Below are 15643 nucleotides of genomic sequence, written 5' to 3' on the forward strand. Positions count from 1 at the left end.
GCGTGCCTCAATCACATGAAGTTTCGATGTTGGTTTAAGGTGCGGATACGGCCCGGAGGTGTGAGTCCCCACAGTCAGGGCTAAATTTGTTGAAACGCTTGGTCCATGCTCAGATGAATCATAAATTGTTTGAGGGCGTGACAAAGTGACCTTCGTGTTGAGGTTGCCGTTCCACTAGGATTGTGTCCGGTGGATACATGTCTGATTGAAGTGAAAAAATGTGGTTATGTTGTTGCTGCATGACGCTGCAGATCACGGTTGGGAGTAAGCGGTTTTTGGCACGCTGCGTCAGTGGTACAGCACAACAGGTGTTTCGAACCGTCTTCCTCATGCATAGAACAAAGCCGAGGCTCCATCATGTGCCGCTTGACATGGCACGCCCGAAATTAGGGCCGAAAGGACTGCAGATTAGCAGTCTTCCAGCTGCGATGCTTACAGTTTTAAGGCTGGACGGGCCAATTTTGACCAAATCCGAACACGTCGCCAGAGTCTTTTGGGTCATAGCCTGTGTAGCGCAACAGGGGAGCCGCAACGACATTTCCTAACTACGGACGGAGCACGCGTGTATGCAAGCGTTGGCAATAACACCACAGATACTGGCTACCGGCAAAAAAGGTATCAACAACCGTGTCGTGTCGATCGGCTTGACCGCTCCGATATGTCTATCAATGCGACTTCGCACCATGACCGGGACCGAGAGAGCGTCATGTTGAGCACAGTTATTCTGCCCTAGCTCGAGACGTTTGGGTGATGGTTGAAGCGTCAATCCATCAACTCAAAAGCCGAGGGCCACTTGTCCTATTTCGACGGTAATGGGATTTTGGATCTAGCGTACTGCACCTGAGGTTTCGCGGATTGCTTGCTGCAGCATCGAGCTAACCCGGACGGGAATGTTGTGCATGGTTTAGGCTTCGATGTTTCGATGTCGTGCAGTCGCGCATACATGCCTAAGCGAAGTGGTACCTATCGGTCAGAATCGCCACAGACAGTATCAGGACAAGATTGCTAGAGACGGGTGGGTCTAAGGTGCCGCTGTGAGCTAAACATTGATGCTGCAGTATCGAGGTCCAATTGATCGGCGCGACGTTTCTTCAACGTCGATCCCTGGATTGCATTTAGCGTAATTTTGATGATGCACGCGAGCCGGGGAACTGCTCCCGATAGCAGGGATGTAACGCGACAGCAAAGTCTAGGGTTTAGCACTCACATGGCTCAACCACTTTGGTGGACTCGCTAGTTCTGACGTGCCATGCGGGCTCTGTAGCATCCCGGATGCTTGTGATGGACGGCTGATGTGAGTTCAGGAGGCGACGTCCGAGATTGGATATGCCTCAAGGTTGCCATTGCAGGATGTGGACAGGGAACAGATGCCTGTGGCGAGTGTGGACAACATAGGAATCGCATGACACCAAGTGTTGGAGCTCAGCTTTGGCACGGGGTCTCTGCAAAAGGCCTTGGCTGGCGGTGTAACTCGTCAAGATAATGAGTCTGTACCACCGCAGAAAACACTCGTGAAACTCGGTGAGAAGGCCACCAGACGGACAACGAGCTCAGCTTCGGCCGGCCCGTTGCTTAGTCAAGGCGTTGGTAGTGGCTCCCGAGTTTTCGGCAGACGGAGGGCATGCATTTTAAACAGTAGGCAGATACTGAAAAAGGCGGAATAGTGAAAGACGGCGGAACCCTAAGAAGGTTGCATATCTGGTTCCATGGCCGAAAGGAGACATGTTGGCTATGTGGTCTAGAAATAAGCGACTTGGTATTATGTTCGGTGAAAGATTAGCCAAAAGCAAAAACATGTTGATGCTAGCAGCGAATGAAGGGTGGCCTGGGGCGTACCAGGCTGCCAGCAAGGTAGGATCATCATGCAAGTACCCGAAGAGCCACTATGATTGTCAGACACTGGTCAAGATCTGATCGGTGCAAACATGTCACTCATGTGAAGCTTGTGATGCGTGGCCGGTGTGATGAGCGAGAATACGAAGAATACAAGGCCTTGACGGCCTTTCCAACTCTTGCACACCGCTTGGTGTCTCTCGGAGAGTGTCCAGGTAGTGTTTCTTGTAGACGAGGTCCTTCAAAAGGGTTGTCATCGGTCAAACAGGGTATGGGCACAAGCCAATCAGACGGCAGTCGGGATACCGAGCCACAAGGTTCCATGAAGACGCGAGCGCGGCATGTTTCCTATTCGGTTCGGTAAATGAGGGCCGCGCATTTCCCATCGGTGAAGGCTAGGGCGCGAGTTTGGCTGCAGTGCACTAGACGCCCGTTGAAGGCGCCAGGAGGGTGCAGCTGAAGGCTGTCGTCTGGCGCCACCAGCACCGTTGCATGCTAGCCGAAACATGAATCAGTAGGTATGCTAACGGCGTTGGGGGGTCCGAGAAAGGTATTTTGATATGCGCATTACATGCGGGAGAGAGCCTCGGTTGGTGGATGGATAGTGGGTGAGGACGGACGGTGGGTGATAAGGCGCGAGAGAGATTGCAGCAAGCGTGCGCGGCACAGTCGCAAGCTTCCGCGCTGGGATTTCCACAATTTCGACTTTGCCGTGTGCGTCGCAATTCCAATTCGTTGTTTGCCGTCGTCAGGTTCCTTGTCGGCCGCGTTCCAATTTTGTCGTTTTCGCGGCGCGTCCCCGTCGCGGGAAGCCCACAGCTGCAGTTGGGTTCACCCGGCTACAGCCGTGCTCATCAAAGAAGCAAAGGGATGCCCTGGAAGGAGCAGTTGCGAGTGGGGCGGCTCGGCGTATGGAAGGCGTACTGCGGATACTGAGGTACGTATGGTACAATGGTGTGGGCATGGGCGTGGGTGTGGCCAAAAGGGGACGGGCCTCAAAGGTGGCCTCGTCTCGGGCATGGCATGTACAGTAGTGGAGAGGAGGATGCTGGTAAGGATGTTGTGATGTGGATAGGTCACGTGCAGCAGATGTGGCGGCGGCGGCCGGACGGCAAGTCAACTGGTGCAGCACACTCCAGGTATGCCGACATGTCGTCACGTGCAGATAGCAGCAGATGTAAAGTCACGTGATTATTGCAGCCAATCATCGAATCACGTGTGGATCCGCAATGGCCCCAAACAAAGTCCGCCCGGTCGGTCGCTTGCCGCGGCCAGCGCCAAAAATGTCGAATGCGAGAGCGAAAGATTCGCCAACAACCCACCACTGCTAACCCAAACCCATTAACCCATACTAACCCACCAGCCCACCAGCAGCGCTTGCCATGACCAGGCGGCTTGCTGGCACAAAAACCTCCCGAGACATGTCCAGGACGGAGAGGAGGCAAACACAGTTTTAACACCGACGGTGACATGGATCGGGCCGACCAGGAGCCTCCGGCCATATGCAGGCTCCCACAGGGCTGTTGAGTGGTGGCCAGGCCGTGTCTGGGTGTGTGGGCATGGTGGGCGTCGTGTGTTCGCTCCTGGGTTAGTGGTGGTGGTGCTGGTGGTGCTGCTCGAGGTCGAGTCTGTCGCACTGGGCGCAGATTGCGTGTGCACACGTCCAACAGACTCAGGCCGCCCGCGGATCTCTTGCCGGCTGCCCCGGCCCCTTGGCGCCGTCCCACGCAGCCGCGTCTGGCCTTCCGCCGTGCCAGGTCCTTGCTGGCGACATGGGGGGGGCCATGGCTGGTGCAGAGACGGGATCAGGTCCCCGCTGCATGCCATTCCCAGTGGGCCCTCTGTTGTTCACATTGCAGCAGCGCGTTCCCCCGCAGCCAACGCAAACCAGTGACATGGCTGCTTGCAAGCCCCTCAACTAGGGCCGCCAGCCGGTTCATCCTTCGCCTGTGCCGTGAGCGGAGCTGCATCAATGGAATGCTAGACCCTTTCCACCTTTCCCGTGAGACCGTAGTACTCCTTGTGCAACCCAGCTCTCCCTCCTCTGCTTCATATCACCGTCGCCGTCGCTGACCGCCAGACCATACCATATAACCACCGAATGCCATGATGGGGAGCGACTGGCATTCACGCAGGCACCCGCAGCCAGACCCCTCCCACTTTGCCGCCCGAACTCTTCCCAGTTTTGCAGAGCTGACGTCCTCATCCACCGACTCAGTCTTGCACCGCCCTCGCGATTCTGTGCCGCCGCCTGCGCACCCAGGACGACCTGTCGAGCGTCTTACTCCTCCCTCTGCTCTGCCTCAGCCCGACTTTGCAAACCCTCCACCCAATCCTGAGCGAGCCTCTTTTACTGCCATCAACCATCACGCGAGCCCTCACGTTAGGTAAGTCGTCGTTGTCTGTGTGAGACCTGACCGCACCCGTGCTGACTTGTTGCCCAGCCCCACCAACACCAGAGTCCCTCCACCTGCACAGGACCACCAGAGGTTTGCGCTTTCATTGCCCCAGACCACTGTTGCGCCTTTCACTCCGCCCTTGTCGTCGGCCCCTACTCAGAGTCTGCACGACACCAATTCGTCGCAAACCTCAATCGCGACGACCCGCCAAGACTCTGCCTTCTCGCATCTGCGTTACGACGCCCCCAAAGACTCAGAGTCCACCCTTCCATCCTCTGTCTTTGCCTTTTCTTACTTTCACCCTGCTGTGGGCAGCCGTCGTCAGTCCGACACGTCTCGTCCCATTTCCCATCCAGCTGGCCCATCTTCACCCCATTCTCCCCCACCCGACTCCCGCTCAAACCAGCAAGCCCTAGAGACGGCCGCACCCAGTGTAAAGCGTGTTGCAACTTCTCAATCAACTCCTCCAGGAATTCCCGCTCAGCCAGAACCAGCAACTTCACCTGAGCAACTCCGAGGCCCGGACACTGGATTCCGGAACCCCCTGCCATCTCCCACTTCAGACCACGTAAACGGCAGTGGCCGACATCAACGCTACAACGTCAGATTCAACACCGTCTACACATCGGAAAACATGCCACCAAATCAGAAGCCTCGACATGACCCAGTACCCACGGCGCCCATGGCAACAGAGACTAACGAAGAACAAAGCCCGGCCTTGGAGCAGACCATCACACCTTCAGTCGAGCCAGCTGCTTCGCCCGCCAACTCTGCACCGCCATCAATAGACGACCAAAATAATCCCGACCAGCAAAACGAGCCGAAACTGGAGAGGTGCAAAGGCTGCCTAGAGCCCTGGAGGCGACCATTGCCAGGAGAGGAACAGTATCGCCTGAGCTCACCCGCCCAAAACATGGGAGAACAAATAAAACTCACCGAAGACTTGATCAAACGTCTCGAAAATCACACCAAGTTTGCTGACGAAGCATATGCGGCCTGGCAACGACGACATCGGTGGTGTCTAAACAGTCCGCCTTCAACTGACGCCAATCCACCACCACCACCACTACCACCAGCTGACCCGCGTAGCAAAAGTGCAGACGAGTCTTCTCCCACAGCTGCTCCAGCACTTCCTGTTTCTGGAAAACGCAAGTCGGAGATTCCCCATGACGCATCATCCAAGATCCGAAAGATCGTCAGTTTCGACCCTCCTTCGAACCCCACCCACCCTGTCCGCCCAACCGCTCCGGCGTGAGCGTAGCTGCTAGTATCGCAAATTCCACGACCGTATCTGTCGGGCCAAAGGCTTTCTTCGATTCGCATCCGTATCTGCATTTGGGTTGGTGTTCGTGTTCATGACAGCACAGCAATGGACCCCCGCTATACCCCCATCCGGTCGGTTTCACTCTTGCTCTGCGAACTTTGTTACTGGCATTTATTTTTAGGTCCGGGTATACTGCCAGGTATATTGCTATGGAGGACTTGAAAGAAAGAGACGGATAGGAAAAGACTGGCGTTTTATTTTCGATTGTTTCTCCCTTTCCCTGGCGTTAACATCCCCACTGCCATGTGGCCGTCGTTTCCCACTTCCATGTGGATGTCATTTTCCCACTGCCATGTGGCCATAGTTCTCCCACTGCCGTGTGGTGGAGGGTTCTTCTACTGCCATGTGGCTCCCGATTCTGAGCAGCGTCGGCGGGCTTCTCCTTTTAGCCCGCACGCTCCACGATGCGATGTATCAGACGATGTACGCAATACGCCTCCTTGACGTTTCGCATTGCAACTTTGTTCGCACGCTCCTCTTCCGTAGCGTCGGCAGCATGTACCTATTCCATCAGCTATCACTCGACAGTATTGCTACTATACCCCAATCTGATCTCATCTTCACAATTGTTGGGTTGTTGCACGCGTCTCCACTAACGACCCTGTTACCAAAGCGCGAAGCTCACAAACCTTAACCAGTATTAGGGGCCCAGCATGTGGTGCCAGGGCCAGGGTACTGCTGGCCGGCACCAGCCCCGCACAAGCGCCCAGCGTCAGAGCGGTTCGGTACGAAACTCAAAGGCTGTTATTGAGAAAGCAACTGCTAAAACAAACTTCAGATATCACGGACAACTCTTGGATTACCCTTGCGTGCTCAGCAATCGTTGATCTGGAGCATTTTTCAAACCCCCCAAGATATTCGACATTCACACCAACATGTCACCACAGCCTCAACAAAAGCTCTAGCGTATCGGCATCACTCGACGCCTCACACTTGGCGAAGCGGCGAATCACAGGCGTATGATTTGTCCAGCTTACGCTATGCGATCACCTGCATGACTAGCCACGCCCTTACATTTGCAACCAGCAAAAATGGTATAGAGTGACACGGCTGACGGCTGCCGAGCGGGGCTTCCCGAGTCGGCAACGCTGCAGAGACCTAGCATGAATCAGAGCTCCATCGCGCAAGTTCCCTATTCCGGTGTTGTGATTTTTCAGGCGATTAGGGAGTTTGGCCGGGGTAATTGGGGGTATGAAAAATGGATGTGAGAGAAGTAGCAGATCTGCAGATGCGCAGCACAAGAGTGGCAAAGTATGAGGTTTCATAAGCTGCAGATGTATGGCTAGTAGGTAGTGGTGTCTGTGATTGGATGGCATAGGGCGCATGGATTCTACTGGCGCGGGGCGCGCGGATGGGGATCCAAATGAGGTTCATGCTGCTCTCCGCAGGACACCACAATGCGAGCATCAGTTGACAATGACCTCATTGTCAGCATCAAGGCAGATAGCCGTAGCGGCTTCGGGCTCGCCAAACATGAAACATTTCGGAAACCGTTCTCGCTGGTTTCGCCACGAATCTCACGCGATTGTCTGCCGATCTGCCACGTTCACTCACCGAATTTGCCCATACAAAGTCCGCCCGAAGGCTTAATCTTGACCACTCGAATCGAGCTTTCAAGTTTTTGACCAGTTCCGCCTCACTGGGTTTTTTTCGATGTTGGAACCGCGATTTCAACGTTCTGGTATAAATAGTTAGTGTCGATCACTCGGAGCAGGAAGCGCCTTCAGGCAACACTGGGTGTCGATTGCAGATCTAAGCTTTAGCGCAGGCAAAACCTTCTCGGTTCATACTAACGTCTTGTGTCGTTGGCTGGCGATGCGAGGCTACGGGAACCCTCATCGACTCGTAACGCCTGGACGTACAGTACAGAGAGTGAGATTGTGGGAGCGGAATCGGTCCGTAACGTGATTGCAAACCTGGTGTATTCGGAGCTATGAGGTCATATGCAGAATGCCGAAAATACCGCTCAAGTGCCGCGACCTGGGTAAACTGCGGCGGTACCCACGAAGGTCTCGTCTCTCGAGATTAGTTGCGTGGGGTGAGTACGCAATGACACTTGTGACGTGAGCTAAGTGAGGTTGCTAAACAGATTGCTTCAAAATAACGACGTCTTTTGCTACAGCTCTCTGGGGGGTCTTTGACAGCGCCCTTAGTGCCGCCGGCCAGACGCTCCCAAAGTTACGAATCGAACAGCCACGTAGCCAGCAGCTGGATCTAAGCCGAAAAGACGAATCTTCAGGTCAGCATTCTGCTGCACGTTTTAATCTCCTATGCATGAACTCTTGTGCTCTAGATGCATCACCATGCATCAATTCCTTCCTGTTACAGCGGCTGTCTATAGTATAATTCATCTCAACATCCGCTTCCCCAGCTTGGCGATACATCATCGAGCGGGAGGGCACAGACAGCACCCGTCCCCGTCAGCGAGTCACTGCACTCTGCTCCAGCAAAACACTAGCCGTTATAGTCTAGATCAGAGTGGAGACGTCGGACCGTCGCTGCAACCAACATGTCTTCGAGTCACGAGCTTACCCTCTCTGACTTGCCCACTAACCACTCTAGGAGTCGTGTGGTTCTTTCGCTTCGCGCGCACTTCGGCGGTCCTGACCATCCGCATCGTGTAATCATCATGTAATCATCGGCCCATTTTGCCCTTGGCCAGAAAATGCCGCTGGAATGCCGCTGGGATGCCGGCGGAGTTTCCCCCGTTGCGGGCACGTGCAATGACTCGCTGCCCAAAACAGACAGGGCAACGTGGTTGAGCGACTCCTTGACCTCATTCAGAAAGAACACCCCCTGCCCAGATCACTTTACGAGCCGTGTTGCCTCTGCATGAGGGTGAGGCCCATCACCGCCGTGGCAGTGACAGCTGTCAACTAACAGGGCCTGCTATGCAGCCTATTCGTAAAAGGCAGGAGACGGATTGCGGTTACATTGGGCCGACTGGCTTGACAGGTGGAGCAAGGCACGGCACGATCATTATCATCGATATATTACCTATACGTCAGGTGCAGTATGCTACAGGTTTCCGTCAATCTTGCCGTTAATTGGCGCGATGTACCGCCTACGGCTACTCATTGCAGCATCTACTCGAGGAACCAAGCCAGGGCAGGGATGAGTGAAATGCTGTCGAAACGAGGGGTGCACAGCGAATCGGAAAGGCCGGTAGACAGCGCATTCTTCCTTGGGTTGGTAATAAGAGCATGGAACTTCTGGACCTTCTAGCCTTGATCATCACCACGGCTAATGATCCCAAAAATTGCTCGCCAACGGTGAACCGACTGGCATTCTGACTACTGTCCTCCCTCACCACTGAGCTTCAGCATTCGCACCTGCGCTGCAAGCCTTACTCATTGGCTGGCTCGTACCTTCACCCGTATGGGGTCAGTGACAAGCCTAGACACGCACCAGAAACCACGGGAAGACTTGGGAGATAAGCATCTTAGGCCCGTCACGATACTTACTGCTTGTGACATGTTCCCCGTCCCCGCACCCGGCTCCGAACACCTCATCTTCAGCCGCTATGACATCTTTTCCACAGAGCCACAGGGACATGTACTTAGACGGCAGCCCGCATCCGCGTCCTTGCGACGGAAGACGGCACATCCGACAAGCATGACCCAAACGGCAATCGCTGCAGCCCAACAATTACGGTTCCACAATTGAGATTGAATTCTACAATATCTCGATATAGAACAGGGCATGCGAGTATACCGGTAAGTCACGGGGTCACAAACTCATGCAAGGGACTTTCTGCATGTGGTAGATATTACGACTAGGTTGTGCATACGTGTGTTGTGCCGTTGAGATGCCGTTGAGATCTCGACTGAGTCAAGCCTGTCTTACCATTTGACTGGTTGGATCTCGAGTCCGAGATGTGCCTTGTATCACCTTGCACAAGATGTGAGATGAAGTGGGCACCCTGCATGTTTGCGACTACGCCCTGCGTCCCATACACATAACACATAGACCTACAAGAATCTTGTACAACGTACACGTACCCAATTCCAGACGTTGCGCAACGGCATCCTGTCCGTACTCGCCTCTTCATCCCCGTCTCGTGTCAATAACAGGTCCGGTTCCTGGGTCCGCGCTTGCATGTCTTTGAAACACCAAATCTAGCCAGCGATGAAAGCCGTAATGTCATTGCGCATGTCATCGCCAACACCCGCTAATGCCGGCCCGCAAGCGGTGCAGAGAACGTAATTGGAAGCAAAGCCTTTCCATTCCATCAACCCAACAAAGTCGCCAAATGCAATGCAAATCACGCCCGGCCACGCGAACCGCAACCACGCGTGCGTCGATCAAGATTCCCGTTTCCCTCAGATTTGCATCTAGATTCGTCGCCAACGGTCCATGGCCCGTCCTTTCCGACTCTCTCCCTCCCTCCCTTTCTCTCGCTTAGACCTAAAATATACAGCAAACCGTCCTGCCCATCCCCCAAGAGTAAAATACGATAAAACGATAGAGGCATTGCAGCGTTTGGTTCCGGTCCTTTATGCCGGCTTGTTATGTTCTCATTGGCCAGGACAAGTTAACCGGACTATGGGTGAGATTTTGGTTATGCATAACAACGACCGACTGACGGTCTTCAAAGGGGTGGCTATTGGCAAGCACCTTCGTGAAAACCTGCTGGCGAAATGTACGTCGATTGCATGAGAGGAAGCCGTGCATGTTCAAAGCGCTTCGGTACACCTGGCCGCGTGGCGGTGTGTAGCACATTACGGCGCGGAAGAAGAAAATGCTACGCGGTTTTGTTACACTGATCGGCGGTATCACTTCTCCGCGCCCAAGAATATATATCTTACACGTCTTACACATCGTGTCATCGTCAGAGGGGGAAGGGAGCGGGGTACGAGTCAGGGGCTTTCGCTGTCTTACTGTAAGCGTCGTGGCGTCTCAATAGGGGTCATATCGCAATCACGAAAAAGCATAGTTTGTTTTTTCCCCGAAACTTTGTTATTTACCCTTTGGGGGGTTGCATCATCTGTCGTGTCCCGCACAGCTCTTGACACCAAAAGGGTCCAGCGAATTACGCGACATGGAGCAGGAATTGGCGGACTAATGGCGAGTAAGCGCGGCTGAGAGATAGTGTGGGCCCCTGGTGGGATCAACAAGGCAACGAGAGGGATGCCTCCGTTGCCGGATAATTCCAAATGTGAGCGTGGAGTGCGAAGCCGCTGGGCGAGTCTGCATGCCGTGTGCCATGTGCAAGTGTGCGAGTTTGGTTGGAGCGATGCGACAAGGCGATGCGGGAGCGCGAAAGAATAGCAAGCTAGGTCACAGGTAAGAAGCTGGGATGAAGGGGATCATGGGGTGGAGGTTGTGGTGGCGCTGTTAGCCGCCCTGCGCCCGTGTGTGCATGTGCAAAGGAAGTCGCAATGCTTTTTGCACGTGATGCCGAAAGCCCTTCATTGCTAATACCGAGTTTACCGTCAGAACGAAAGTGAAAGGCGACGCGCCACGCGCCGCGACAAACGATGGCGTAGTGGGGCAATTGCTTGTCATGGCTGGCTTTCCTCTCCGCCCTTCGTCATCGATCACAGTGGCGAAGTCATCTCCTCCCCACTAGTCCTACACACCTCACTCCCACTCCTGCAACACCGTTGAATTTGGACCCCACTCCGGCCTCTGATCGGGCCTGTTCTGTAATGTGACTCATGCGCAGTATTATGCCAGCATAGGGTTTTTGTGCAACCGTTACACAAGACTCAAACATGTCGAGTGGCGAACATGTACCTATCCCTACTACATGTCTTTTCTTCAAGGCGTCATACATGGGAAGCGCAAACTCTAATGTGGAGCAGATCTAGGAGGCGCAGTCGCTCGTGACTCCGGAAGGCCTCCGAGATTCGGGCTGTTGTGCTTCACAATGCCCTTGTCATATATGTGTGGCATGGATAACGGCTAACCAGCACGCTTAACGAATCGGCGTTTGCAGTAGAGGCTACCTCTATCTGCAACCCTGTACCGCGCTTGCTATAGCGCTGCCTAATATCTCTCAGGTTTTGCTTGTGAGTATTTGTCTGTGGTTGTCCGGTCATCTCAACGTGTCGGTATTGTGCGAAATCAGGGCTGTGGAGAACATGTCACTAAACTCGTGCTTAGCATGTCTACTCTGACTGTTGGATGCAGTATTATTAATTACAATTATTACCAGAGTAATTCGTTGTAAGCACCATCAAGCTGTGCACAAAAGACCCCATACCCTGTCTTGATTGGAATAGTACCCACACATCCCACGCACCTTCAACCTCACAAGCATACCCTAGAACCACCATCTTCGACAATCTCTGGTATCAGAACACTGCCCAAGTGGCACAGCCTCGCCCAATCTTCTCGTAGATCAAACATTAAGCGCTGGGAGCTGTTTCGCAGTGTCGAAGGAATGGCATCCCAGTCTGCAGCGTCATCGTGATTAACGATAGAGGGCACAACCCACACATCCATACCTGTCAGCTGCAATATCATCTCGCAGCGAGTCATATCGCGTGGTAGATCTAGATCTAGATCTAGTGACCCAGCGCATCGGGACTTTCTTTGATTGCGCTGGTTCCCGTCCGGCTCTTGGCCAAGTTCGTCGCTTCAATGCTGTGATAGCGCAAGATCTACAAGGACCTTAAGACGCCTTAAGTTTTGCTTTTTCATTACCCCTTGAACCGTTATGGCGCGAATTGCAGTCAATGATTACCCATTGCGAATACCGAATCCGACCAGCACGGGAAACCCCTAGCAATATTGATGCTTCCCGTGTGACCGTTGGAGAGATAAGAAAAAAAGAAAAGAAAGTCTCGACACGAGAAACAGGTGGAGTCGATCAGCAGAATCCAATCGTATCGAGATGGTAGTGTGCGTCACCACTGCACGAATGGAATACCAGCTGAACACGGGAAGGCATCGAATAGCAATGCACTAAATGCAAGATATTATCTAGCTGATGCCAAGTTGCCTGCAACCACCACAAGGATTGGCTAAGATATACATACATGTTGCAAAAATTCAGGCTCGCTACACCATGTCCCTTCCTGCTTGCAGGATCGGTAGGCAAGATGAAGTGTTTTGTTTTTCCCGATCGATCTAGCCTCACTCCAGCCTCCGACCAAAGTTCTCGTCATGTTAAACCCAGGTAGCGGCATTATAGTTTATTGCCCATGTTGATATGCACAGCCTTGACTTGGGAGTAGGCTTCCAAGCCAGCCTCTCCAAGCTCACGACCAATCCCACTTTGCTTGACACCACCAAACGGTATCCGGTAGTCACAATCCTGGCTGCTGTTCACCCACACCATGCCCGCCTCGATCTCTGCAGCCACCCTGTGGGCTCTCTCAAGATCCTTTGTGAAGATTGCGCTACCAAGGCCGTAGATGGAGTCATTGGCTAGGGCTACCGCCTCTTCTTCAGTGGAAAATGTGGCAATCACCACAAAAGGCCCGAAAATCTCTTCCCGGTAGATGCGCATATTGGGGCTGACCTTTGTGAATACGGTGGGCTTGACGAAGTAGCCATTGCCCTCGCATGCCTCTCCTCCTTCGATTAGCTCAGCGCCTTCGGACTTGCCGATGTCCACATACGACAGCACGCGTTCATATTGCTGTCTGGTGACTTGAGGACCGTGGAACGTATCTTCGCTCCATTGATCACCGATGACGGACACGCTCTTGATCTGTTGGCGGAACTGGGAGATGAAGGTCTCAAACACCGACTCCTGGACGAGGATACGCGACGTAGCTGTGCAGATCTGACCCTGGTTCGACATGATGCCAATGTGCGACCATCGCACTGCTTGTTCTATATCGCAGTCTTCGAAGACGATCAGCGGCGATTTGCCTCCAGTCTCTAGGGTGATGTTCCTCAACCCTATCGCAGCCATCTTCATAATCTGGGTAGCGGTAGTTGTCGATCCAGTGAATGCCACCTTGTCGACAAGTGCATGTTGCACTAATGCAGCGCCTGCCTCCCTTCCAAGGCCATTCAGAATATTGACAACGCCAGCGGGAAAGCCCGCTTGCTTGATAAGTTTGGCCAAGACGAGGATGGACAATGGCGTTTGCTCTGCAGCTTTTAGTACGATAGCGTTACCACACGCCAAAGCAGGTCCGAGTTTCCAGCAAGCCATGGACAAGGGGTAGTTCCAAGGGATGATTTGAGCGACGACTCCAATGGGCTGGCGTAGTGTGTATGCAAATTTCTGAGGCGTGGTGTTGATTGTCTGGCCAGAAATCTTATCGGCCCAGCCCGCATAGTAGCGGATTGCTGAGAAGGACTCGGGAATATCTTCGTTGAGAGCTGCACTGTAAGGCTTGCCTGGCGATTCTTAGTGCGTGCCTTGAATTGACTTGTTCGGGAGATACTTACCATTGTCCCAGGCATCAATGGTTGCAAGAAGCTCCTTGTTATCCTCCATCAAGTCCGCCAGTTTGGCCATCAGCCTTCCGCGTTGAGTAACACACATGTTCTTCCATTCTGGATTCTTCAAGGCCCTCTTTGCTGCTTGCACAGCACGGTCAACGTCTTCTGTAGTGGCAGCCTGTACCACAGCAATCTCCTTTTCCGTAGCGGGATCTATCGAAGAAATGGTGTTTGTCGGCGATGAGGAGTCGACGAACTCGTTGTCAATGAAAAGCCCTGTTGGCTGCTCCCACTCTTGACCATTTGGTGCCTTCAGTTTGATGAATTCAGGCATCATGAATATCTATACAGTTATCAGAGTTTCAGTTACAACTTAGGCTTCGATTTAAGTTGGTTCTTGATAATTAATCGTGCGTGTCGTCTATGGCGAGGGGTAAGACGTCAGCACATGTTATCTATCTACCGGTAAAGCTTGAGAAGTGGGGTTGCCAGAACCCCGCTAGACTATTGAGAAACGTTGCCAATGCTCCTGACTCCGGACTTGCACCGTAGTCTTATTGCGCATGCTAGTATAATATCTTACAAATGTAGTCTCGGGGAAGGGTTTACGGTGCGAGCTCAGGTGCTTGGTACGCGAAGGGCAATTGCAGTGGTGGGCGAAATCAAGGCGGCACTTGCTAAGGACTCGATCCAGAAGCAACACCCATCATCTCAGACATCGTCTGCACACCTTCAGCCACGATTACACAGAGTATCACTCTCAGCGCTCGTTGGAAATTGAACTCTGGCTATAGGGGTGGTAAGGGTCTATATGGTACGCGTCGAAAGCCGGGACCGCGAGTGGGGTTCGGTTAGCACGACACGCCATCTCCAAACTTCAACGTCACTTCCCTTGCGCATCGTAAGAGTAATCCCATGAATACCATCTCTCACTGCTTTGCAAATCACTGTGTTCCTTTAAGAGCTTCATCTTCCTACTCAGCGTATTCTCTTTAATCTCCGAAAGTCTTGGCCGACGGCCCTCTTCCGGCTCGGCGACCTTCCAGCTCAAGTTTACGCTTCTTGACTGCCTAAGGTGTCTTCAGTATCTGACTGGACTGGACTTTGGATTTCTCCCAGAAATCTACAAAGTCTCCACGTGCTTGAACGGAAGTGCGGAACGCTGCGGTCAGCTCTTTCAGCCAATACTTCTTTTCGTACTACAAGACCGATGCGGTCACTATGTATTTGAGCGCACCGTCAACGTCCTTGCATGTAAGATCTTCGCCATCTCTAGTCAGACCAGATACCATGCTACTACTATCGTCAAATTTTCCGGTACGAGCGGGCTATCGCAAAGCAGGACTTCCACCATCGTAGTGTGGCAGTCATTAACAGCGTTTGGTACTGCATCACACCAAGCTGATACACCTTTGAATGTAGATACACCGGGTTCCTTAGATCTATGTAGAGACTACCCTTCGTTTTATCATTGGGGAACTGTGTTGCATGGTGCACCGTGGTCACTTTGTCGTCATGGTCGAGCTGGTATGACCCGGTGTACATGAATTTTACCATGCGGTCAACAGTGATAGAATGAATGAGATGCTTTGAAAACTCCTTTTCAGAGGCTTCTAGGCATGATTGCAGCTATATGTATGTAAGTCAAAGTCTAGACCACAGGACTTTGCGCACTCACCCCTTCAGGATATAGAAGCTTCTTGAATCGATCCGAACCCGCAAAGAGAAACGACGAATA

At 53.0% G+C, this 15643-nt stretch overlaps 2 protein-coding genes across 2 annotated transcripts; one reads left to right on the forward strand and one right to left on the reverse strand.

Moving 5' to 3' along the window:
* Positions 1 to 3942: 3942 nt before the first annotated feature.
* On the forward strand, positions 3943 to 5487 carry PtrM4_065040 (Zn-finger protein; the record flags this gene model as incomplete). The annotated part of the gene is made up of 3 exons (XM_066105682.1): positions 3943 to 4220; positions 4278 to 5246; positions 5322 to 5487. 3 exons carry the CDS (start codon positions 3943 to 3945, stop codon positions 5485 to 5487), a joined length of 1413 nt encoding a protein of 470 aa, XP_065964309.1.
* Positions 5488 to 12691: 7204 nt separating this feature from the next.
* Positions 12692 to 14242, reverse strand: PtrM4_065050 (PutA, NAD-dependent aldehyde dehydrogenase; the record flags this gene model as incomplete). The annotated part of the gene is made up of 2 exons (XM_001933214.2): positions 12692 to 13860; positions 13912 to 14242. 2 exons carry the CDS (start codon positions 14240 to 14242, stop codon positions 12692 to 12694), a joined length of 1500 nt encoding a protein of 499 aa, XP_001933249.2.
* Positions 14243 to 15643: the final 1401 nt, after the last annotated feature.

The sequence above is a fragment of the Pyrenophora tritici-repentis genome, chromosome 2 (genome assembly GCF_003171515.1).
Source record: "Pyrenophora tritici-repentis strain M4 chromosome 2, whole genome shotgun sequence".
NCBI classification, from domain to species: Eukaryota; Fungi; Ascomycota; class Dothideomycetes; order Pleosporales; family Pleosporaceae; genus Pyrenophora; species Pyrenophora tritici-repentis.